This window comes from Lithobates pipiens, unplaced genomic scaffold, assembly GCF_037356315.1.
Source record: "Lithobates pipiens isolate NorthernLeopardFrog02 unplaced genomic scaffold, aLitPip1_a1.2 Scaffold_30, whole genome shotgun sequence".
NCBI lineage: Eukaryota > Metazoa > Chordata > Amphibia > Anura > Ranidae > Lithobates > Lithobates pipiens.
The window spans coordinates 85405120-85431905 of NW_027507791.1; the positions used below are offsets into that span (position 1 = coordinate 85405120).

The 26786-nt window shown below is 44.0% G+C and overlaps 1 protein-coding gene across 3 annotated transcripts in view; it reads right to left on the reverse strand.

Annotated features, from left to right (window-relative positions):
• The window catches only part of SPTBN5 (spectrin beta, non-erythrocytic 5), a 404631-nt gene that overhangs the window by 60683 nt on the left and 317162 nt on the right, over positions 1-26786 (reverse strand). For all 3 annotated transcript variants that reach the window (XM_077464540.1, XM_077464541.1, XM_077464539.1), the window contains exons 47-52: positions 25548-25720; positions 18272-18362; positions 7670-7816; positions 5982-6119; positions 5630-5874; positions 1700-1886 (exon numbers count right to left, since the gene is read on the reverse strand). In XM_077464540.1, the coding sequence (XP_077320666.1) occupies positions 1700-1886; positions 5630-5874; positions 5982-6119; positions 7670-7816; positions 18272-18362; positions 25548-25720 (981 nt within the window). The remainder of the gene's footprint in view (positions 1-1699; positions 1887-5629; positions 5875-5981; positions 6120-7669; positions 7817-18271; positions 18363-25547; positions 25721-26786) is intronic.

Sequence of the window (26786 nt, forward strand, 5' to 3'; positions counted from 1 at the left end):
GACTGCTGGGAGTGTCAATGAAATCTTAATGACACCCCCAGACCAGTCCGCATATCGCAGTGCGATCTGCAAACTCGGACAGGAATCGGATCGCATGGTGTGAACACCCATGCGATCCGATTCTGCTGCGGACCAAAAAAAGGGTCCTGTGCGAGTTTGCGGCGGGTGCGATGCGAATTCAGCCATACTATCTGTATGGCTGAACTCGCATAAGCACAGACAGATCGGATGTGATTTGCACTGCAGTGCGGTGTGAATCACATCCGGATCTCTCACCCGCAGCGGTGTGAACCCAGCCTTAATTGCAAGTTTAGGTCAGGTTTTAAAATTATTAAAAAAGGGACCAAAGGCTTACTCCTGATGAAGTAGTTATGACTGCAATACATATAGAGATCTCTGCCACTGGTCCCCGTGTTATACTGTATGATTCAGCACTGATCAGGGATACAATCCCTCTCTCCTTTTTATAGGTTTTGTAATCTCAGCTTTTTTGCAAATTTATTTTTTGGCCTTTTGATCTTGGATTTTTTTGTATTTTCCTTTTTTTTCTATTTCTGCACAGGTGTATTTTTTTTGGAGGGGACTTATGTTTAAGGGGTACTTTTTATTTTAAGTCCAGTTAAAACAACTTCATGATTTTTTTTAAATAAAATGTGTTTTTTTTATTACCACCCCTATTAACTCTTAGTTTTACCCTAATCAGGCCTCCTTTCCCTTCTCCTCTTAGCTATTATGTTCCCAGTGATTTGTTTGTTCTTTTGTATCTTGTTAACCTTTAATATTTAATTTTAAAAGAATGTATTAATTTTGTTTATTTTTTAATGTCACATTCAAAAAAGGGAATAATTAAAAAAAAAACTGATATTTAATATTAATTTTAGTTTAATTTATTTTTAACCTAACACTGGTTACAGTTCAAAAAAAGTGTGTTTTGTTAAACTTTTGTCTATGGATTGCATAATGAAATAATTATAAATAAATAAAATAATCACAATAAAATCATTTGCAGGACAATATCATCATAAGAAAACCTTGTTTGTCCTTAAAAAAATAAAAATAAATAAAAGGCAATGATATATGTACAGTGCATTACATTGTTATTTTAAATAATTGCAAAGCTAATGCTAAATAAACAGGCCCAAAGCACAAATTCAAAAACTGATCTTGTCTTTACTGTAGAGTATATGCAGGTATGAGCTGTTAAATCTTCTTTATTTTTTTTAGTGTGTGTGTGTTTTTGAATTTATGGTACCTTAGTTAATTTTAGTCTTCTTTGCAATTGTGTTTTTTTCCTTATCGGTGTGTGTGTTTATGGGTGTACTTGGTTGTTATTTGTCATGTAATGTCAAATTTGTCTGTCATATAAAACCTTTTATTTTTAATTTTACAGTCTATTTTTTTGGTGTGAAAAAAAGGTAAAAACAATGACGCTAATGAGGGGCTGTTTTTAGCTGGTCCAGGATACATGCAAGTAGCTTTTGTAACCCTCAGGAGTCAATTAAAGCTATTGCACTTAAAATTCATCAAAATCACATTGATTTTGCCTTTCCTATTAATGGCAATTAATTTTGCAAAAATGGTGAAGTTTTGTTGAAATCTTCCATTTTGTTTGCTACAATTTCCAGGAAATATTAATTTTCAATGTCGTTCATCCCAGGTTACAATTTTTATATCCCCATATGTTGCAGTTTTACCAGACCTGGTGCTTCTCCAGTAATGCTTGTGATGTAGTCAGTGTCTGTCCACACTCCTTGGAGGAGGCGAGAGGCATCTTTTCTTGTATCCATGTTAGCTCATCATCGATGTCCCGGAAAAATTGATCAAGTAACTTCTTACTTTCCAGAGATGTTCTGCACTCTTGTAGAGGATCATTAAGGCCTTTGTATCTATCATTGAAAAACATGTCACACTAAATGAATTAGTTGCAACTTAGTCTAAATGCTGCCCATAAGGGTCTTGGATCTTTCCACAAAAGGAAAAAAACCTTGCCAAATCATGCCAATACATTCTTGACATAAAGTGCCTCTAACCTCAAACACCTCTGTAAAAACAGCAACACAACCTTTGTTTATTTCTTTTATTTTAAACTTTGAACCCCAAACCATTTAACTGGGAATAATGGCATCACAAGTGAATGGACATGCCACAACAGATCCAGCTGCATGAAGTGGTCTAAACCCCTAAGATGTTTTTTTACGAACATTTTCTTTACCTACCTCAATACAGTGCACTTACACCCACTTCTTGACCAGACCAATTTTCAGGTTTCAGCACTCTCACAGTTTGAATGACAATTACTCAGTCATGCAACACTGTACCCATATGAAACTTGTGTCCCTTTTTCCACAAAAATAGAGTTTTCTTTTAGTGGTATTTAATCACTAGTGGGTTTTTTATTTTTTGTGCTATAAATTAAAAAAAAATTACATTTTGTGAAAAAAAATACCCTTTTCTTTGTTTCTGTCATAAAATTTTGCAATTAGTAATTTTTCTTTTGGCCAAAATTTATACTGCTACATATCTTTGGTAAAAATAACCCACATTAGTGTATATTATTTGGTCTTTTTGAAAGTTATAGAGTCTACAAACTATGGTGCCAATCACTGAAAATTGATCACATCTGATCAGGCCTTCAGTACATCAGGTGTATCTCATTTCTTGAGACACTAACAAGTCAGGAAAGTACAAATACCCCCCAAATTACCCCTTTTTACAAAGTAGACATTCCAAGTTATTAAGTAAGTAGCATGGTAAGTTTTTTTAAGTTGTCATTTTTTCCCACAATTCTTTGCAAAATTAAGATTTTTTTTATTTTTATTATAATTTTTTTACAAAATTGTCATATTATCAGGTTATTTCTCACACACAGCATATGCATACAACAAATTACACCCCAAAATACATTCTGCTACTCTTCCCGAGTATGGCGATACCACATGTGTGAGACTTTTACACAGCCTGGCCACATACAGAGCACCAACATTGATGTAGTACCTTCAGACGTTCTACGAGCAAAAATGACACATCTCATTTCACAGCCACCTATTACACTTTTGAAGGCCCTGGACTCCCAGGACAATGGAATTGCCCATAAAATGACCCCATTTTGGAAAGCAAACACCCCAATGTATAATCTGTGAGGCAGAATGAGTCTTTTGAACAGTTCATTTTTTTCCAGAAGTATTTGGAATATGTGGAAAAAAATGAAAATGCATTTTTTTTTACACAAAGTTGTCAATTTATAAGATATTTCTGACACATAGCATGCATATAGCAAAAATTACACCCCAAAACACATTCTGCTACTCCTCCCGAGTATGGCAATACCACACGTGTAGGACTTTTACACAGCCTGGTCACATAGAGAGGCCGAATATTGAAATAGTACATTCAAGCGTTCTAGGAGCATAAATGACACATCTCATTTCATTCCTACCTATCACACTTTTGAAGGAAAGCACCAGGACAAAGGAATTACCCACAAAATGACCCCATTTTGGAAAGCAAACACCCCAACGTATATTCTATGAGGCATGGGCTGCAAATATGTACTCGGGTACTCTGATCGGCTGCAGATAGGTACTCTGGTACTCTGATGGGCTGGTGACAAGTACTTGAGTACTCTGATGGCCTGGTGACAGGTACTTGGGTACTCTGATGGCCTGCTGACAGGTACGTGGGTACTCTGATGGCCTGGTGACAGGTTCTCTGATGGCCTGGTGACTGGTATTTGGGTACTCTGAAGGGCGGTGATAGGTACTCAGGTACTCATATGGACTGTGACAGGTACTTGGGTACTCAGATGAACTGTGACAGGTACTCAGGTACTAAGATGAACTGTGACAGGTATTCAGGTACTCAGATAAACTGTGATAGGTACTCAGATGAACTGTGACAGGTACTTGGGTACTCAGATGGTACTCAGATGGACAGGGACAGGTACTTGGGTACTCAGATGGACTGGGACAGGTACTCGGGTACTCTGATGGGCTGTGACAGGTACTCGGGTACTCTGATGGGCTGTGACAGGTACTCGGGTACTCTGATGGACTGTGACAGGTACTCTGATGGACTGTGAGTGACAGGTACTATGATGGGTGGTGACAGGTCCTCTTTATGGGGGGGGCAATCAGTGTGATTGGTGTACACTGTAAGCGGTAACGAGATGTTACTCACACACGATCAGTGTGTGAGGAGGAGAACCCGGTAACATCTCGTTACTGCGGTTTGTTTACATTTAGTGATTGGCTGTGAAACGATCACAGTCGATCATGTGGGTAAACAGCCAGCCAATGGCTGTTTACCAGCATCGGTGACGAGCAGTGTTCCCGGGAACATGCCGCCATCGATGTGCACGCGCAGCGTGCTCGCAATCGCGCGAACGCGCCTTGCACAGTGGGGGTGTAAGCATCTGTGATCAGCCGTGACTTCATCATGACCGATCAAGTGGTAAACAACCCAATACCCAATGGCTGTTCACCCCCCTCGGTGGCGAGCGGTGTCTCCGTGACACGCGCCACCGAATGAACAGGGATGCGCATTCCCTGTTTAAATGGGAGGACGTCATATGATGCCCTCCTGCCACAAGAGCTGCGCCGCCTTGACGGCCGGCGGTCGGCAAGTAGTAAAAGGTTATTTTCTCAACTCTTCTGGCAACATGATTCAGTCTCTCATTAGCTTTAGAAAACGTTTTTATTTTTCTGAATCCCTCCATATCATAGTTTATTTACCTGTTGATCTGCCCAGTAGAATTTTTTTCCAACTTCCTTATCAGGGTGACAATGTTGTTTGTTTTGCAGTGAAATCAAGCACCAGAATTGTCACCTTATAGGCAGTACAGTCTTATGCCCCGTACACACAATCGGATTTTCCAACAACAAATGTTGGATGTGAGCTTGTTGGTTGAAAGTCCAATCGTGTGTATGTTCAATCGAACATTTGTTGTTGGACTTTCCGCCAACAAATGTTGGCTAGCAGGTTCTCAAATTTTCCGCCAACAAAATGTTGTTGTCGGAATTTCCGATCGTGTGTACACAAGTCCGACGCACAAAGGTTCAAGCATGCTTGGAATCAAGCACTGGCTATTGAACTTTGTTTTTCTCGGCTCGTCGTATGTCTTGTACGTCACCACGTTCCCATGCTCGTAATTGTTGGCGAACATTTGTGTGACCGTGTGTATGCAAGACAAGTTGGAGCCAACAACCTTCAAACAAAATTCCATGGTTTTGTTGTCGCAAATTTCGATCATGTCTACGGGGCATTTTTTTATCAGATATATTCATCTCAGTGTAGATCTGTAATGATAACCTTGTTTAACTGTTTCTGCCTTTCAAGACATAAGAAGCAAGAAGACCACACAACATATATGGAGCTGTGGACTTCAAAAAAATTGTTGAGGGATCTGATCACTTAAAGATGATTAATTACATCCCCATACATATGACCAATTTTGTTTCTTTTCTGAAATATGGCAAGAAAGCAGAAAATATTTACACAGGGAATATCTACTATTTTATAAAGATGAAAACTGTTAAAAGTGGCAGAACAGGAGGACGATGAGAATCTGGAAATTAGATATACAGTATGCTGTAGACAGACTGACCACAAACATGGATTAGAGATTGCTAACCTGTGAACTAGAATTCTAACTCTGTCTTCTATTTCATCTGCCAGGAAGTGTCCTGCTTGTCGGAATTCACGAGTCTTATTTGCCAGGACTTGCAGTCTCTCCCCATGGCTTGCGATGCTCTCTTCAAGCTCTCCAAGTTTCTCAAGTGTTATTAGATCTTTAGTTTTATTAGCAGAGTCCAGCTTGGCTTCCACTTGGTCTAACCACTTCTCCAAGTCATCTATGCTCCTTTGAAACTGCTGTGCCTAAAGCAGAAAGGTTGCCAGGGATTATGTCATTATCACGTGGCATATTGCTAAAAATGGAAAAAAAAGGCAACCTATGCAGTTAATTTTTATAAACTACTAATTACCTTATAAGCATCCTGGAGCTTCTGTCCTTTTTCATCACACTTTCCCTGAAGTTCCTCCCACAGCTCTTCCATTTCAGCAAGTCTTATCTGAATGATCTCAGATGCATAATGATTAGCTTGCAACATCTTCTCTCCATCCTGCAAAATATGGGCCCAGTCATAAGCAGCCAGGTGCCAACACACTACTAGTGTAGTGGGAAAAAGGGCATGGTTCATGATAACCAATAAGACTGTGACTTTCATACTATTGTACTTTGACATGTTTACTGCCTACATTATTACTTTAATAAAGAAGCCTCACTTTCTGGTCACTAGGACTTAGATATCACAAAAATACCAAATATAGAAGTGAAAAATATATCAACAAGATATCAGAGCTTGCCATTTATAGTGCAGGTCAGTAAACATATGTTTTATTGGCTATTGGCAACATTACTGCTTTTTCTTTGCCTCCTTTTTTTTGTTTTTGTAAATATATATACCTATATATTTGGATCCCCTAAATTACCGTTCCAAAGTAAAAAGTAATTCTTCCAAATAAATCACCTTTTTCTTTTTTCTTCTCTGTCTGCACTTTTCTGGCAAAATTCTGAGCAGAGTATCTTGTTATACAAGCCCACCAACACTTTCTCGACAGTCTATCCTGGTGTATACACTGAAGTATGACACCTGTATACCTGCCTTTTTTTTTCAAAGGATAGGTTCAGGAACTCCCCCTTTCTAAGTCACCCTTTTTCTCTTCTGCTACCCACCTCTGAGGACTGTTCGTTGGTTCCACCCCCAGCCCACCTCCCAGTACTTTATAGAGAATACAGAACCAAGTATCGTTTCATGATGCCAAGTAATTTGTATGAAATTTATTAATGATAACAAGAAAAGCAGTAAAATAGATCCCCTGCAGCCAGCAATAGAACCTCCAGCAACAACAATATACCCCCCAACAACTATGGAGCACCCACAGCAAAATATACCCCAGCAACAATAGACCTCTGGCAGCAACACCAGATCTCCCCACAGCCAACAACAATAGACCATTCCCTCAACCATAGGTCTCTCACAGGAACAACTGACCCACCTAGCAACATAAGACCCACCAGCAGCAACGATAGACCCCCCACCAGTAACAATAGACTTCCCCAGCAACAATAGACCCCCCTGTGCATAAGTAGATCTCCCCTCCAGCTACAATAGATCCCTCAGCAATCAGCATCGGTAGATCTTCAACACCCCCCTGTACCCCTTGCATATATTCAGTGCTAGAGGTGTCAGAACTGTGTTCCCCTAGGTTCCTGCTGAAAAAAAGCCCTGCCTGTTTATAAGAACACTCTGTGATCCAGCAACCCCCTTTACAGAACACGTCACTCTAAGGGCTGTGTCCCTGCCCCGCCCCCTACCTGCTCTCTGCAGGCAACCCCACGCTGGTGACTATCACTTCAAGCTCTCTTTTATGTCAGCCTTACTTCTCTCTCCAACCAGTTTGCACGGCAGGTTCCCTTGCAAGCTCGATGTCAACTTTAACAATAACTAAACTTTATTGAAAAATCTTTACCGAAGGGGGAAAACGGGGAGAAAAAAAAATTAAATATAAGAAAAACAAAGTTGTGTTAGTATTTTCCCACACAAGTTATTAACAGAAACTGAGTAACTTTGAATGGCCTTATTCGCAGAACTATGTTTGATAATCTTACAGCTTTGATGGCATCCAGCCTGTTGCGATTCGCTTTGATCTCCGCCTCAAATGTCTGATGCTTCTGTAACTTGGTCTGCAAGTTGCTGGGGTCCTTCCAGCTGTCATCCATGGCGATGGTGTTTTTTTCTAGCATCCATGCTCCCACCTTTGTTTAATATAATTGAGAACACTGATGGTGAACATTTTTCTTTACAGGACCTCAAATTAGAACACAAAATTTTCAGGACCTTACACACATACACAGCCATGCATGCAAATGTACACTTTCAGAAATATACAGTCCTCCTCTGGCATACATGCACAATTGCACATTTAGAGCATGCAGCCCAATGTTAAGTAAATCTAAATCTAAGAACAGAAAGTAAATATATTGCAGCCTATTGGTCCTTATATATTGTTTCTGTTGTTGCTTTCATTTTTTTAGGTTAGGAACAGAAAAATGCCTGTTGTCCTTGTATATAACTACCAGCTATCTTATGTGAACAAAAAACGATTTCTTTACATAAAATGGAGATAAAGAAAGGGGGAAGTGTTTGTAGAGATATACAGGTGATACTCCAAAAATTTGAATATCATGAAAACGTTAATTTATTTCACTAATGCAACTTAAAAGGTGGAAACTAATATATGATATAGACTTATTACATGCAAAGCAAGTTAGTTCAAGCTGTGATTTGTCATAATTGTGATGATTATGGCTTACAGCTCATGAAATCTCTGAAAATTAAAATATTGTGAAAAGGTGCAATATTCTATGCTCAAAGTGTCCCACTCTAATCAGCAAATGAAGCCATAACACCTGCAAAGGGTTCCTGAGCCCTTAAATGGTTTCTCAGCCTGGTTCAGTAGGAATCACAATCATGGGAAAGGCTGCTGACCTGACAGTTGTGCAGAAAACCATCATTGACACCCTCCATAAGGGTGAAAGCCTCAAAAGGTAATTGAAGTTGGATGTTCCCAAAGTGCTGTAACAAAGCACATTGATAGAAAGTTATGTGGAAGGGTAAAGTGTGGAAGAAAGAGGTGCACAAGCAGCAGGGATGACCGCAGCCTGGATAGGGTTGTCAGGAAAAGGCCATTGAAAAGTGTTGGCGACTTTTACAAGGAGTGGACTAAGGCTGGAGTCAGTGCATCAAGAGCCACCACATACAGACGGATCCTGGACATGGGCTTCAAATGTCGTATTCCTCTTGTCAAGCCACTCCTGAACAACAAACAACATCAGAAGTGTCTTACCTGGGCTAAAGAAAAACAGAACTGGTCTGTTGCTCAGTGGTCCAAAGTCCTCTTTTCTGATGAGAGCAAATTTTGCATCTCTTTGGGGAACCGAGGACCCAGAGTATGGAGGAAGAAAGGAGAGGCACACACTGCAAGATGCTTGAAGTCCAGTGTGAAGTTTCCACAGTCTGTGTTGATTTGGGGAGCCATGACATCTGCTGGTGTTGGTCCACTGTGCTTCATTAAGTCCAGGGTCAATGCAGCCTTCTACCAGGAGATTTTGGAGTACTTCATGCTTCCTTAGCAGACAAGATCTATGGGAATGCTGACTTCATTTTCCAGCAGGACTTGGCACCTGTTCACACTGCCAAAAGCACCAAAACCTGGTTCAATGACCATGGGATTACTGTGCTTGATTGGCCTGCAAACTCGCCTGACCTGAACCCAATAGAGAATCTATGGGGCATTGCCAAGAGAAAGATGAGAGACATGAGACCGAACAATGCAGAAGAGCTGAAGGCCCCTATTGAAGTATCCTGGTCTTCCATAACACCTCAGCAGTGCCACAGGCTGATAGCTTCCATGCCACACCACATTGAGGCGGTAATTGCTGCAAAAGGGGCCCAAACCAAGTACTGAGTAAATATGCATGCTTATACTTTTAAGAGGTCCGATATTGTTCTATGTACAATCCTTGTTTTATTGTTTGCATGTAGGGATGAGCCAAACACCCCCCGGTTCGGTTCGCACCAGAACTTTCGAACGGACCCCAAATTCGTACGAACGTTAGAACCCCATTGAAGTCTATGGGACTCGAACGTTCGAAATGAAAAGTGTTAATTTTAACGGCTAATATGCAAGATACTGTCCTAAAAAGGGTTTGGGGACCTGGCTCCTGCCCCAGGGGACATGGGTCAATGCAAAAAAAGCTTTTAAAAACTGCCGTTTTGGCAGGAGCGCTGATTTTAATGACGATTAAAGTGAAAAAAAAGTAAAGAAATATTCCTTTAAATATCGTGCCTTTGGGTCTTGTACGCATATTAAGGGAAACCCCGTACCCATATTAAAAAAAGGAAATACGTGTGGCCCCCAGGCCCTATATACTCAGAACAGCAGTATACAGGCGGTGCAAACAAGAGAGGGACTGTGTAGGTTTGTTGTGTTAAGTTGAATCTGTTTGTAATTTTCAACCGGTACATTTTTAAAGTGTAGCTCCAGTCAAAAAAAACTATTTTTAAGCTTTTTGGAAAACATAGGAAAGGGTTATCACCCCTGTATAATTTGTTTTGCCGTCCGTCTTTTTCAGAGCATGCAGACAGCACGCACAATCTCCTACCGCTGACTGCAAGCTCTATTTAAAACGAGCAAGATATTTAGCTATATAGGTGGATATAGCAGTGTATGCTGCGTTCAGAGCACGCAGACAGCACGCACAATCTCCTAACACTGGCTGAAAGCTCTATTTAAAACGAGCAAGATATTTAGCTATATAGGTGGATATAGCGGTGTATACTGCGTTCAGAGCACGCAGACAGCATGCACAATCTCCTAACACTGACTGAAAGCTCTATTTAAAACGAGCAAGATATTTAGCTATATAGGTGGATATAGCGGTGTATACTGCGTTCAGAGCACGCAGACAGCACGCACAATCTCCTAACACTGACTGAAAGCTCTATTTAAAACGAGCAAGATATTTAGCTATATAGGTGGATATAGCGGTGTATACTGCGTTCAGAGCACGCAGACAGCACGCACAATCTCCTAACACTGACTGAAAGCTCTATTTAAAACGAGCAAGATATTTAGCTATATAGGTGGATATAGCGGTGTATACTGCGTTCAGAGCACGCAGACAGCACGCACAATCTCCTAACACTGACTGAAAGCTCTATTTAACCAGTTGCCGACCGGCGCACGCCGATGTACGTCGGCAGAATGGCACGGGCAGGCATAAGGACTTACATGTACGTCCCTTGCCTCCCGCGGGTCGGGGGCCCGATCGGGCCCCCGCCCGGTGCCTGCGGCGGTCGGTTTTCGTCCGGGAGCGATCCGGGACGAGGGGGCGGCCATTCATTCATGGCCACCCCCTCGCGATCGCTCCCGACGAATAGAAATCCCCCGTGACATCACTTCCTCTCCTGTAATGTAAACACAGGAGAGGAAGTGATGTATTCTCTCCTCCGTGTCGGTATTTTTCGTTCCGACACGGAGGAGAGCGGATCGGTGAGTTGCACCAACACTCTACACACACAGTAGAACATGCCAGGCACACTCACACCCCCCCTTTACCCCCCGATCACCCCCCCAATTACCCCTGCCCCCCAGTCACAGTGACACCAATGTCATTTTTTTTTTTTTTTTGCATTGGTGTCATTTGTGACTGTAATAACTGTTAGGGCAGTTAGGCCGCGTACACACGCGCGGACTGTTTGCCCAACCTTGTTCGTCAAACAGTTTCGGCAAACAGTCCGCTCAAAATTTGCATGAGCGGACTTGCCCACACACGAGCGGACTGTTTCAGCGAACTGTTTGCCAAACAGTCCGCTCAACTTTTGAAATGAACGGACTCGCCCACGTAAGGCGGAGGCAAATCCGCCCATTTCGAGCGCGTGTGCAGGTAGGCGGGGCCCGCGAAGGAGACGTCGCGGGCTCCGCCGCCTGGAATGGGCTTAAAGGGGAACCCCAACGCCGAAAAAAATCGGCGTGGGGGTTCCCCCAAAGTCCACACCAGACCCTTGTCCGAGCACGCTACCCGGCCGGCCAGGGAAGGGGGGCGAGCGAGCGCGCCCCCCCCTCCTGAGCCGTACCAGGCCGCGTGCCCTCAACATGGGGGGGTGCCTTGGGGAAGGGGGGGCCGCGCGGCCCCCCCACCCCAAAGCACCTTGTCCCCATGTTGATGAGGACAAGGGCCTCTTCCCGACAACCCTGGCCGTTGGTTGTCGGGGTCTGCGGGCGGGGGGCTTATCGGAATCCGGGAGCCCCCTTTAATAAGGGGGCCCCCGGATACCGGCCCCCCACCCTATGTGAATGAGTATGGGGTACAATGTACCCCTACCCATTCACCTGTGAAATAAAGTACAAAAAAAAACACAACACAGGGAAAAAATATTTTATTGCACAGCTCCGGGGGTCTTCCGTCTTCGGGGGTCTTCTCGCCGGACTCCTCCGCTATCTGTGTGTAGCTCTTTTACTAGCGGAGGAGTCCGGCTTTCTTCCTCCCCGCCGCCGGCCTCTTCTCCCGACTTCGGGGGTCTTGTCCCCCTCTTCGGTTCTTCTGCCGGGCCACCGCGCCTTCTTGTAGCTCTTTTGCAGGCGGTGGCCCGGTCTTCTGTCGCCGCTGCCTTCCGTTCTTCTGTCGCCGCCTTCGGTTCTTCTGCCGGGCCACCGCGCCTTCTTGTAGCTCTTTTACAGGCGGTGGCCCGGTCTTCTGTCGCCGCTGTCGTCGCCGCCGCCTTCCGTTCTTCTTCTTGTTCTTCTTCTTCTCCAGGAGATGTTGACTCGACGAGCTCTCCGGCCGGAATGCCAGGGACACGCTCCGCTGCCACTTATATAGTGACAATGGGGCGGTGTCACATGGTATATGTCACATGGGTTGGTCACATGGTGACCCCGCCCCCTTACGATGTCATAGTCCCCATGTGACATCAACCCATGTGACCAACCCATGTGACATATACCATGTGACACCGCCCCATTGTCACTATATAAGTGACCGCACAGCGCGGCTCTGGCATTCCGGCCGGAGAGCTCGTCGAGTCAACATCTCCAGGAGAAGAAGAAGAAGAACAAGAAGAAGAACAAGAACGGAAGGCGGCGGCGGCGACGACAGCGGCGACAGCGGCGACAGAAGACCGGGCCACCGCCTGTAAAAGAGCTACAAGAAGGCGCGGTGGCCCGGCAGAAGAACCGAAGAGGGGGACAAGACCCCCGAAGTCGGGAGAAGAGGCCGGCGGCGGGGAGGAAGAAAGCCGGACTCCTCCGCTAGTAAAAGAGCTACACACAGATAGCGGAGGAGTCCGGCGAGAAGACCCCCGAAGACGGAAGACCCCCGGAGCTGTGCAATAAAATATTTTTTCCCTGTGTTGTGTTTTTTTTTGTACTTTATTTCACAGGTGAATGGGTAGGGGTACATTGTACCCCATACTCATTCACATAGGGTGGGGGGCCGGTATCCGGGGGCCCCCTTATTAAAGGGGGCTCCCGGATTCCGATAAGCCCCCCGCCCGCAGACCCCGACAACCAACGGCCAGGGTTGTCGGGAAGAGGCCCTTGTCCTCATCAACATGGGGACAAGGTGCTTTGGGGTGGGGGGGCCGCGCGGCCCCCCCTTCCCCAAGGCACCCCCCCATGTTGAGGGCACGCGGCCTGGTACGGCTCAGGAGGGGGGGCGCGCTCGCTCGCCCCCCTTTCCTGGCCGGCCGGGTAGCGTGCTCGGACAAGGGTCTGGTGTGGACTTTGGGGGAACCCCCACGCCGATTTTTTTCGGCGTTGGGGTTCCCCTTTAAGCCCATTCCAGGCGGCGGAGCCCGCGACGTCTCCTTCGCGGGCCCCGCCTACCTGTACACGCGCTCGAAATGGGCGGACTTTCCGAGCGGGAACAGTCCGCTCATTTCGAAAGTACAGCGGACAGGCCCACACACGGGCGGACTGTTCGCTCAAACACAGTTTCAGCGGACAGTTTTTCGGAATTTCCGAAAGACTTTGTCCGTCCAACTGTCCGCTGAAACTGTCCGCTGAAAGCCCACACACGAGCGGACTGTCCGCCCAAACACTGTTCAGCGGACAAGGTTGGGCGAACAGTCCGCCCGTGTGTACGCGGCCTTAGAGTTAGCCCCCTTTAGTTCTAATGTACCCCCCTAACCCCCCCAATAAAGGTTTAACCCCGTGATCACCCCCCGTCGCCAGTGTCACTAAGGCTGGGTTCACATTGCAGCGGTTTATGAGAACGAATGTGATTCGCACCGCACTGCAGTGCAAATCACATCCGATCTCTGTGCGATTCGAGTTCAGCCATTCGCCGCACCCGCCGTACCCGCCACACCCGCCGCACCCGCCGCAAATTCGCACGGGACCCTTTTTTTGGCCCGCAGCAGAAACGGATCGCATGGGTGTTCACACCATGCGATCCGAGTTTGCAGATCGCACTGCGATATGCGAACTGATCTGGGGGTGTCAGTAACATTTCACTGACACTCCCAGCAGTTTGCATAGGGCAGTGTGAACTGCCGCCGGGAGGCATGCGATGCGGGAACCCGCCGCGGATTTGCGGCGTTTCCGCATCGCTCCAGTGTGAACCCAGCCTAATAAGCGATCATTTTTCTGATCGCCGTATTAGTGTCACAGGTGACGCTAGTTAGGCAGGTAGGTATTTAGGTTCGCCGCAGCTTTTTATAGCGCCAGGGACCCCCATATACTACCGCATAAAGCCCCCTGATTGCCCCCTAGTTAACCCTTTCACCAGTGATCACCATATAACTGTTACAGGTGACGCTGGTTGGTTAGTTATTTTTTTATAGTTTCAGGGCACCCGCCATTTATTACCTAATAAAGGTTTAACCCCCTGATCACCCGGCGGGTGTCATTTGTGACTAATAACTGTTAGGGCAGTTAGGGTTAGCCCCCTTTAGTTCTAAGGTACCCCCCTAACCCCCCCAATAAAGGTTTAACCCCGTGATCACCCCCCGTCGCCAGTGTCACTAAGGCTGGGTTCACATTGCAGCGGTTTATGAGAACGGATGTGATTCGCACCGCACTGCAGTGCAAATCACATCCGATCTCTGTGCGATTCGAGTTCAGCCATTCGCCGCACCCGCCGCACCCGCCGCAAATTCGCACGGGACCCTTTTTTTGGCCCGCAGCAGAATCGGATCGCATGGGTGTTCACACCATGCGATCCGAGTTTGCAGATCGCACTGCGATATGCGAACTGATCTGGGGGTGTCAGTAACATTTCACTGACACTCCCAGCAGTTCGCATAGGGCAGTGTGAACTGCCGCCGGGAGGCATGCGATGCGGGAACCCGCCGCGCATTCGTGGCGTTCCCGCATCGCTCCAGTGTGAACCCAGCCTAATAAGCGATCGTTTTTCTGATCGCTGTATTAGTGTCACAGGTGACGCTAGTTAGGCAGGTAGGTATTTAGGTTCGCTGCAGCTTTTTATAGCGCCAGGGACCCCCATATACTACCGCATAAAGCCCCCTGATTGCCCCCTAGTTAACCCTTTCACCAGTGATCACCATATAACTGTTACAGGTGACGCTGGTTGGTTAGTTATTTTTTTATAGTTTCAGGGCACCCGCCATTTATTACCTAGTCTCACTAGTGTACCCCTAAATTTAGGGGTGTCTACTTTCCAAAATGGGGTCATTTGGGGGGGGTTTGTGCCATCTTGGCATTTTATGGCCTTCAAAACTGTAACGCCCTTAGAAAGCCTGAAGGCGGTGCTTGGTTTTCGGGGCCCCGTACGCGGCTAGGCTCCCAAAAAGTCCCACATATGTGGTATCCCCGTACTCAGGAGAAGCAGCAGAATTTATTTTGGGGTGTCATTTCACATATGCCCATGGCATGCGTGAGCAATATATCATTTAGTGACAACTTTGTGAAAAAAAAAAAAAAAAAGTTTGTAATTTTCCCGCAACTTGTGGCAAAATATAAAATATTCCATGGACTCAACATGCCTCTCAGCAAATAGCTTGGGGTGTCTACTTTCTAAAATGGGGTCATTTGTGGGGGTTTTGTGCCATCTTGGCATTTTATGGCCTTCAAAACTGTAATAGGTAGTGAGAAGTGAACTCAAAAATTTACGCCCTTAGAAAGCCTGAAGGCGGTGCTTGGTTTTCGGGGCCCCGTACGCGGCTAGGCTCCCAAAAAGTCCCACATATGTGGTATCCCCGTACTCAGGAGAAGCAGCAGAATTTATTTTGGGGTGTCATTTCACATATGCCCATGGCATGCATGAGCAATATATCATTTAGTGACAACTTTGTGAAAAAAAAAAAAAAAAAAAAAGTTTGTAATTTTCCCGCAACTTGTGGCAAAATATAAAATATTCCATGAACTCAACATGCCTCTCAGCAAATAGCTTGGGGTGTCTACTTTCTAAAATGGGGTCATTTGTGGGGGTTTTGTGCCATCTTGGCATTTTATGGCCTTCAAAACTGTAATAGGTAGTGAGAAGTGAACTCAAAAATTTACGCCCTTAGAAAGCCTGAAGGCGGTACTTGGTTTTCGGGGCCCCGTAGGCTCCCAAAAAGTCCCACATATGTGGTATCCCCGTACTCAGGAGAAGCAGCAGAATTTATTTTGGGGTGTCATTTCACATACGCCCATAGCATGTGTGAGCAATATATCATTTAGTGACAACTTTGTGTAAAAAAAAAAAAAAATTTTTTTTGTCATTATTCAATCGCTTGAGGCAAAAAAATAAAATATTCAATGGGCTCAACATGCCTCTTATCAATTTCCTTAGGGGGTCTACTTTCCAAAATGGGGTCATTTGGGGGGGGTTTTGTACTGCCCTGCCATTTTAGCACCTCAAGAAATGAGATAGGCAGTCGTAAACTAAAAGCTGCGTAAATTCCAGAAAACGTACCTTAGTTTGTAGATGTGACAACTTTTGCGCAAACCAATAAATATACAATTATTGACTTTTTTTTTACCAAAGACATGTGGCTGAATACATTTTGGCCTAAATGTATGACTAAAATTGAGTTTATTGGATTTTTCTAATAACAAAAAGTAGAAAATATCATTTTTTTTCAAAATTTGCGGTCTTTTTACGTTTATATCGCAAAAAATAAAAATCGCAGAGGCAATCAAATACCATCAAAAGAAAGCTCTATTTGTGGGAAGAAAAGGACGCAAATTTTGTTTGGGTACAACATTGCATGACCGCGCAATTACCAGTTAAAGCAGCGCAGTGCCAAAGTGTAAAAAGACCTCTGGTCATTTACCAGCAAAATGGTCCGGTCTGAAAGTGGTTAAAAGGAGCAAGATATTTAGCTATATAGGTGGATATAGCGGTGTATACTGCGTTCAGAGCACGCAGACAGCACGCACAATCTCCTAACACTGACTGACAGAATATAAAAGATAGATATATCGCTAGATATATAGGTGAATATAGCGGCGTATACTGCGGTCAGGGCACGCAAACAACAACCACTACAGAAGAGCAAGAACGAAAAATCGTCCGATAACGATCGGTGTATACTGTGTTGAAGGTACACAGAACACCCACTAACTGCTACAGATGCCAACACACTACACAAGGCCGCCGCGCTGGCGGCCTTATATAGTGTGGGGCGTGCACTACACAGCCTGAGCTATGATTGACCACAGGCATCCTGCCTGTGGCCAATCATGGCTCTCCTCGCTGCCGGCGCTGTGATTGGCCAAGCATGTGGGGTCACAGAAAAATAGAATATTACATGCAAATAGGGATGAGCTTCGTGTTCGAGTTCGAATTCCGAACGTTATGGGCCATTCGCACCAAATTCGTGTGGCGCTCACGGCCCACAATGCACTGCGATGGCGCAGTGCATTGCTGGCTCATGATTGGCCAAGCATGTGGGGTCACAGTGCAAACGTATGTTCGACTCGAACACGAAGCTCATCCCTATTTGCATGTAATATTCTATTTTTCTGAGATTGTGGATTTGGGGTTTTCATGAGCTGTAAGTAATAATCATCACAATTATGACGAATCACAGCTTGAACTATCTTGCTTTGCATGTAATGAGTCTATCTCATATATTAGTTTCACCTTTTAAGTTGCATTAGTGAAATAAATGAACTTTTGCACGATATTCAAATTTTTCGAGTATCACCTGTAGTGCAATGAGTAAGTATTATCAACCAATTATTTATTTATTGTTTTTAAGGTTGAACTGGATGGACTTGTGCCTTTTTTCAACCTGACTAACTATGTAACTATGTATGTAAACAAAGACAGAAGTGTGTTATTGGCAGGAACACCATTATAAATAAAGGGAAAAAAAACTCTTAAAAAAAAAAAACAATGCAGCCACTAAGCACTAGTGGGCTGCAATATATTACATTTTTGGTTTTGGGTTTGTATACATACACTTTTACAGTGCCAGTAAGGTCTTGCAACCTCTATTAGTGTTTACCACACATGGGTTGAGTTGCTCAGTAGTATACCATAGTGGTAATGTTATTACCTACACATGTGATAAAAACAATAAAAACTTCTGGTCTGTCAGGAGATTCTACAAATTTATAGCACAGTTAAACATGGATTTACAAATATATGTATATTTGGTAAGTCAGTGGGAGCTATGTCTGTGTTTTTATGGGTTTTTTACAAATCTGGGCAGAGTGTATGTTGTAAAATTGTATTCTTGTGTTATATAAAAACCTCATAGGAGCTCCGTAGAAATGTCTGAAGTTCCCTTGATTCTTCAAGCTTCTTCTTACGGGCTTCTGAAATATTTAAAAGCTTCTTCTTCCTTGTGGAATGAAAAATGAACAACAATATGAACAGTTGAGATATTAAAGATTTCAGCAGTAAGGAGAACTGAAAACAATAGGTGCAGAATTAAACTGGTTGTAATGGCAGAAGTTTTTTTTTACCTTAATGCATTCCCTGCATTAGGGTTAAAAACTTTTAAGGTGCAGCACCCCCCGCCCCCCCCCCCCCTAAATACTTACCTGAGCCCAATTTCGGTCCAGTGCTGTGCCCAAAAGCTCTCTCGCCCTCCTTACTGGACTCAGTCAGAGCAGTGGAAGTCAATGGCTCCTACTGCTGTCAATCAAATCCAGTTAGAAGATGCACTAATCCAAAACAGACCCCAAAACAGTACAGAACTTAGAACTCCGTCTGACTACTTAAATCTTGAATTTAAAAGCAGCGGCAACCTTGCTCATCTCACAGGTTTGCTAATCTGACAGAAGTTCGCTGCTTTTAAAATTCAACATCTAAGTAGTCAGACGGAGTTGTAAGTACTGTATTTCACTATATACTAACTTTAATGTTATAAATACGTCTAAAATGCAAAACTCCGTTGGGTGTAACAACATGTCTGTTTTACCCCTTCTTAGTGTATCCTTACTGTGGACGAGTATGAGGTGTAGCAAGATGGCGGCGATGGAATGTCACTTCCGTAGCAAACTGCAATGGGTCGCCAAATATGTCATTACAGCGGCTCTCGGGTCCTCTCGCAGTCCCAAGCGGAGCTGAGAGTAGCCAAGTGTACTCGGCTCAGCTCACAGTCACGCCCAGTCCCTGTGTTATGTCCATCATAGGACGGGACTGGGCGTGACTGTGAGCAGAGCGGCGCCGAGTACATTTGGCTATGTACCTCGGCAGGGTCCACGGGCCCCCTATTGGGCGGGGTCCATGGGCTTGAGCCCAGTCAAGCCCAATAGTAAGTCCAGCCCCTAATTTGGGCTGGATATTTATAAACAGATGAAGTTTCTTCCCCTTTCTTCCCCTTCTGGTTGAGGAGAGGGGATTCATAGAGGAGCTGGGTCCATCACCTCCTCATGCCTGTGGGCCGGATTTTGGCAAGGGGAGGGTTTGATGTGTTATATTAAGGTGAAAAATACAAAATGAGTAAAGAATACAAAATAAATGTAAAAGTTAATACAGAAAATAAAAGCTACACTATCTGGCCAAAAGTTTGTATATACCCAACCATTACAACTACCCTATATGACCAAATGTATGTTGACACCACTTCAATTTATTCAGTTTAGGTGTTGCCACTTGAAGGCTACTGTTAATGATGCTGCATATAGGTGTGCACTTCTTGTATCAACAGATTTTGGAGGGCATTTTATTTGTTCCAGAATGAGTTTGACCCATAAAGACATGGTTTGATGAGTTTGTTGTTGTGGAACTTGAGTGGCCTGAACAGAGCCCTGATCTCAGCCCTACTGAACACCTTTGGCATAAATTAAAATGCAGATCACAAGTTAGGTCTTCTCATTGAACCTCTGAAATAATACACTTATTCATTGGAGATTTGGAATAACATTACATAATATCCCAGACAGTGGTGTAACAAAACAGCATACACCTGGATTTTGGTAAAAAGCTTCATAGGGCCTGAAGAAGGCAAAATGGTTTTGTCCAGTGTGGTAATCTCAGCAATGAAAAAGATTGCTTGGACCTTTTTGCTATTTACATGGGAACTCCATGTACAGGACAAGAAATTTACAATGGAATTGGGCTAATTTTAAAGGTTAGGTTCACTATAGGGGCTTGATTATGTTAAGTGTTTTGGTGGATGTTATGTATTAAAGGCTAAAGGTGCTGGACCTGACGGATATACACCTTGGTTTTACAAAACTTTTGCCCCCCAACTGGCGCCCCTTCTAATGAAAGTTTTTAACTCAATTGGTAACTCCAACCTCCTCTCTAAAGGACTCCTATCTGCCAATATTTCTATGATACCTACACCAGGCAAAGATCCATCTCAATGTAGTAGCTATCGGCCCATCTCCTTACTTAACATAGATCTTAAGCTGTTTGCGAAAGTACGAGCCACCCGCTTGTCCCCCCTGCTCCCGAAGGTGATACATAACGATCAGGTGGGGTTTGTCCCAGGCCAAGAGGCCAGGGACAACACCACCAAAACAATACATCTCATATCACTGATACAGCGCAAGGGTCTGTGGGCTTGCCTTCTATCCTTTGACGCTGAAAAGGCTTTTCTGCAGCTGTCCCTTCAACAACTTGTCCTTGGATCGCCCTTTATTACCAAAGTAATGTCTTTGTACTCCCAACCCTCAGCCTCCGTTCTAGTAAACGGTACTATGTCAGAACCTTTTGATATTTCAAATGGCACAAGACAGGGCTGCCCCCTCTCCCCCTCCTCTTTGTCATTATCATTGAACACCTTGCCTGCGCTATACACCAAAACGCCTCCATTCAAGGCATACAAACGCCTTCTGCCCAGTACAAATTATCCCTTTATGCCGGCGACCTCCTAGTTTATATTCAGAATCCACATACCTCACTGCCATTCCTACTTATGGAATGCTGTCGCTTTGGTACTTTTAGTCATTTCAAACTTAATATAGCAAAAACGGAAGCTCTTAATATATCCCTTACTGCTTCTACACTATCTCTATTGAAGTCCAACTTCTCATTTCATTGGCAGACAAAAGGGATTTCATATCTCGGAGACATTATCCCCTCCAATCTGACCAATTTATTCCCCCTAAATTATATCCCTTTACTCTCCCACATACGGAAAGACTTGGAGGAGTGGGGGGGATCCTCTATGCCATGGTTCGAGAGGATTAATACCCTAAAAATGGACACGTTGCCCAAATTCTTATACCTCTTCCAAACGATTCCCATCTTAGTTCCCAAATCATTCTTCACCTCCTTGCGATCCCTGGCCATTAGATTTATGTGTAATAAGGGGCTCCCAAGAGTTAAGTTTAATCCACTCACTCTCCCGAAGATGCAGGGTGGAGCAGGCCTTCCCGATTTTGAGGTATATTTTAAAGCTGCCCATATGGCACGTGTCCTGGAGTGGTTCCCTCGCCCCCGTTCCAGAAGGCCTCTGTATCAATAGAGCAAGACCTTTCCCCTGTTGATCTCCAGGCCCTTCTCTGGGGCTACAAACATGACTATACTCACTTGCCCTCCCTCTCACCATTGACATTGGCATCCCTTAAACTTTGGTACAATAGGGGCCTTCACACCATTCTTTCCTCTGACCCCGGGGCCCTTGACATCTCTTTTCGACAATCCCACGTTTCCACAGTGGGTTGGAGCGCCGACCTTGGGGTCCTTCAAACATTCTGAATGGCCTCAAGCTTACTCCTTTGTACACCACTCACAGGGGACTCCGGTTCCTCAGGAGGGACCCTGTGACTGGCTCACTGCCCTACATATGTGAATGTACACCAAACACTTACACTCCTCCTCCCAAATACACCGCACATATATATATAATATACATTATTTATGATAAGAAAGTACCTACCTCCCTAAAGATTGCCCTCCTTTCTATATTACCCAGGTCAATCAAATCGCAAAAACAAAATCTACTCTGCTTCTTTATGTCCTCGGCAAGGCAATTCATTCCCGCGTATTGGAAAACTCAGATTACCCCTCCACTGTCACGTTCGGTCTCTACCATGAATGACACTATGAGGATGGAGGAGATGCTGGCCCTTGATAATGACTAGACATGTGCACACTGAAATATTTTGTTTTGGAATTTCTTTTTCGTCCGAAAAATACATTTATTTAGTTACTCCCGAAATTCGTTTTTATTTATTTTGTTTTTCATTAAAAAATGACATTAGTCCAAAAATCCAAATGAATTAAGGTCGAATCTGTCATTGAAGGCTTATGGTGTCTGTCAAATGTTTAAAGAAGATTTGACGGAGCGGCGAAACTCACTGTATGATGCTGCAATCATACATTCCCGGTCGAATATTTTGACTACAAGCTATAGTAGGATTCTAATGTTGTACGTCTTCTATGGTTTTTTTTTAAGGTTATTTGCATTGCACACAGGTCATGTTAGCAAAAGCATCCTCCCAATGTTGAGGGCATGTGGCCTGGTACAGTTCAGGAGGGGGGCGCTCTTTTGTCCCCCCTCTTTTCCTGCGGCCTGCCAGGTTGCGTGCTCAGATAAGGGTCTGGTATGGATTTTGAGGGGGACCCCCACGCCATTTTATTTGGTGCGGGGTTCCCCTTAAAATCCATGCCAGACCAGAAGGGTCTGTATGGATTTTGAGGGGGACCCCAACGCCATTTTTTTGGGCGCGGGGTTCCCCTTAAAATCCATATCAGACCTGAAGGGCCTGGTATGGATTTTGAGGGGGACCCCCAAACCATTTTTCTTTGGCGCGGGGTTCCCCTTAATATCCATACAAGACTTGAAGGGCCTGGTATGCTCTTGAAGGGGAACCCATGCCGTTTTTTTTTTTTCAATTAAAGTCATGTTGTATGTCGCGCTGTAATTTACACTCAAGTCGTGTCCAAGTTGCCTCCCAAAGTTGTGCTGGAAGTCGTGTTGCCCCTGTGTGAATGGACTGTTATGATATAAGTTCAATATTATACACAGATTGTTATTGTCAGAGTCACGTTGAATCTCCTATCTGTATCGAACTGTGTCAAAACGAAAACGAAAGTAAAGCATTTAGTTATGTCGGATCTTTTGTTTTTTGGATTCTGTGCTTGTGGCTCTGCTTCTCCTCCTCTGACACCTTAATGAATAAGCTGTCAAGCTTGTAGGGACACTCATAGTGCCCCTCAACCCTCCTCCGACCCTCCCCTACGCTCCTCTATACCCACATGTCCTCTCTTGATTACCCCATTACCTCCCTTCCTCTATCCCCCCCCCTTCTTCTTTCTTCTCTCTACCTTAGTCTTTTCTTTTCTTTCTTTTACCTAACTTAATCTACAAGTATTACATTATGTTGTGAACCACGGGGACTGTTAATTGGCATAGTTCCTTACGTCAGAAGACAGACTTTCTTCTCGGTTTTACCATGTTTGTAAACAGGAGCCTAGCTATGGGCAATAGCTATCGGGCTGACTCCTTTAATATGTGAACTTATAGCCGTCTACTGATTTTGTTCATCTCATGTTGTTCACTGTCTTTTTTCTGTAAAAATTCTAATAAATATATTTTCAACACTAAAGGCTAAAGGTGATATTAAATGCTACAGTTAGAGGATTTAATTGGCATATTTTAAGAGTTAGGTTAAGAAAATATATGGTCATAGCTCATAGTTACATTTTATAAAATCAGCTTTTTAATAGCAATACAAACAATGTTTAAAGTATATGTTCACCTTTTGAAAAAAATAATAAACGCACATTTTTTTTGCAGGTAAAAAAATGTCCATTTACCTATTTTGTTTTTAGGAGCCTAAAACCTCCTGACGAAACCACGTGGGTGGGTGGCGTAATTTGTGGAGGCGGGGCCAAGTGACATCAGTCTCGATCCAGCAGTGAGCCAGCAGGAATACCTGTTTTATCTGGAATTTCAAAGTGCCCCTACCCTATCAGGCATTGGGCTTTAGCTCCACCAGTGGGCTTTCAAGTGGGGGATACCCACTACCCTACTAGACGGCTTCTTTACTCCAATCTGGTGACAGGCAAGTTCTATTCAAGATTGTGTTAAAGGGACAGCTCCATTCTTGAGGGGTGTTGATATTATTTATGATACCCATAATTGAACATCTGTTTTACCCACTCCCCAGTACTGAGCTCCAACTGACCTATCCCACTTTACTCTTGATAGAATTGGCAGTTTCTTTTGGTCCCTGGAGGATGGATCCCCCGGTCCAGGTGTCCTAAATGGGAGCTGAACATCTTTAATAAGTGGACTTTGATCTCTTGGAAGGATTGATTTGGCTTTCCTTTTGTCTTGTGTGGCGTTGCCCAGTACCTGATTTTCAAGGCAAAATTAGCACCTACCCAGTATGTCCTGAGGAAGCAATTAGATGCGAAACGCATGTCAAGCAAGCATGGAGGAGCTTATGGACCTGAACTTTTGATATATACATATACTTTTCTCTGTACATTGATGGACTTTTCACCAATTCCATGAAAGGATCTGTGCCTCCGTGTCTATTCATTGATCTTGTCTAGTAGAGGGTGTTGTTTTTGGTTTGTCATAGTTATGTGTATTTTTAAACTTTTAGTAATAAAGATATCGATTTTTTTAGAATTACTGCCTTGTGTTATGCCCACAAAGTCTGCCTTTTTTTGAGTCTTAGTTACACTTTCAATCCGAATAACGGTTGGCATTGAGGGGGGTCCTCCCTTCTAATCATTCTTGATCCGGAGCTCGATACCAAATACATACTGCTTGTATGTTTCTGAAACCTTTTGTCCTTCCCTAAGAATGTACGTAGATTTTAGCTGTTTTATCTATATTAATAAACAAGACATACTACACTCTTGGTGGCTTATTCTTCTATTTTATGGTGAGCAACATAGGGAAGCCGTTCCTTATTGGAATCATCTAGTGACTTATGTGGATGATCGATCCTGGGGATTGGAAGCCTTAAAGAGGATCCGTTGATTCATGTGCTGTAGACCTGTATATGTATACTGTATGTATGTGTAATATATATATATATATATATATATATATATATATATATATATTTATATATATGGGTCCACAAACAAGGCGAGCATGCCATTCAGCTGGTGGTGGAGCACTGGTGAATTTTTTGTGGTGGAACACAGAGTATATTGGTGTAGAGAGAAGCAAGCACAGAAGAACACTGTTTTATCACTATTATTGAAAGTTTTTTGGGGACTCTTTTCACTGTATAAAATTAAGTTTTTCTTAAAGGTGAAGTAGTATCACAATTTTGCATATCATACATTTATGCTGTAGGTATTTGGTTGTGTCATATTATATGTTTTTCAAGCCTTTACTAAATTTATTATTGTCCTGATAGTCAAACATTTTTTATTTAATTTTTGGTTGATCCATGATCTCTGAATATTGAATTAATTTATCTATTTACACATTTTTAATTATCCTCATAGAAAGAGTTATGCAGCCACCATCACTGAAGCCTGCAGGAGTACAGGTATTTTTTTATTACATGGTTGCACTAAAATCACAAATCCATCAATATTATATCTAATGAAACCTAATAAAATAAGGCTAGCAAGAGTGACATGCATATCTTACCTCTCCAGCACTGCCTGGCATTTGCGAGCAATATTCTCAGAGTCATAATGTTTGTTGCCTTGCAGTTGTGTAGCAAAAGACTCCATTTCATCTATCCTATCCATCTGGGCATCAAGAGCCTTTTGAAACTTCTCATGTTGGTGCTGAAGACTTTCCACACTAGCCACAGAGTCCTAGAAAGCAACAAACAATTCAGTATTTTCATTTGGGGGTCTACTGATTGCCTGATATTTATGAATCATCTTTTGTCAAAAGATAAGAATAGAAAGAAGGCAATATTTCACATTTTCAGACATGAACCATGAGTAGACTGGATGGCTGCTGCATTATTAGAGATTCATAGGCACCCAACTGTAGTTTGGAATGTACAATTATTTCCAAGCATTTAAACTGCCTTTGGAAAGTCCCCAACAGAGGCATTCCAAAATTGTGGCATGTGACTCAATCTACACGAGTGTCAAATGTTTCCCTGTACGTCTATGGACCCAACACCCTTTCAAGGAGTATTCAAGGAGGCAACACAAAGGGCAGTGAGGATGTATGAAGTGCAGGAACCTCTGTTCAGTTTACTGCATTCAAACCAACTGATGAAGAGATAATTTTTGCCCATCCTCGATGCTCTTTGCACTGCTTTACCGAATAAATCTACTAGTCATGAGGGAGAGCAATGTGGAGGCCTTCAAGATTTGGAACAGAATGTGGAGAATATAGAGATGACTGTATTTATACAGTATACCAGTGGCGGCTGGTCCCTACTATTTCTGGGGGGGGGTGGCACAACCAACACAACTACCCCAGTTGCGGCAATAACCCCGCAGCACCCCCCGCGTGTGGGAGACGCGGACACGGCCAGTGGCGATCCCCCCGCAGCACCAGACCCCCTCACGTGCGGGAGACACGGACATGGCCAGCGGCGATCACCCCACAGCATCCCCCCCAGACACTGACACATCCAGCAGGCAGCAGCGATCACCCCGCAGCGATCATCCCGCAGCACTCCCCCCGGGAGACACAGCCAGCAGCGATCACCTTACCTCCTAGTAGAGGCATGGAGGAGACAGGGAGAAGGAGGAGTCGGGCTGCTCCAGCGAGGACACAGGCATTCTCCTTTCTGGCCGATTGGAACCCAGAAGTGTGTCCTGAGACAGGATTGGCCAGGGAGTCATAAGACTCCCTGGCCAATAGGTCTTCCTGATTGGCCGTGAAAATAATGTGGCAGAATAGTGAATATTCATTTGC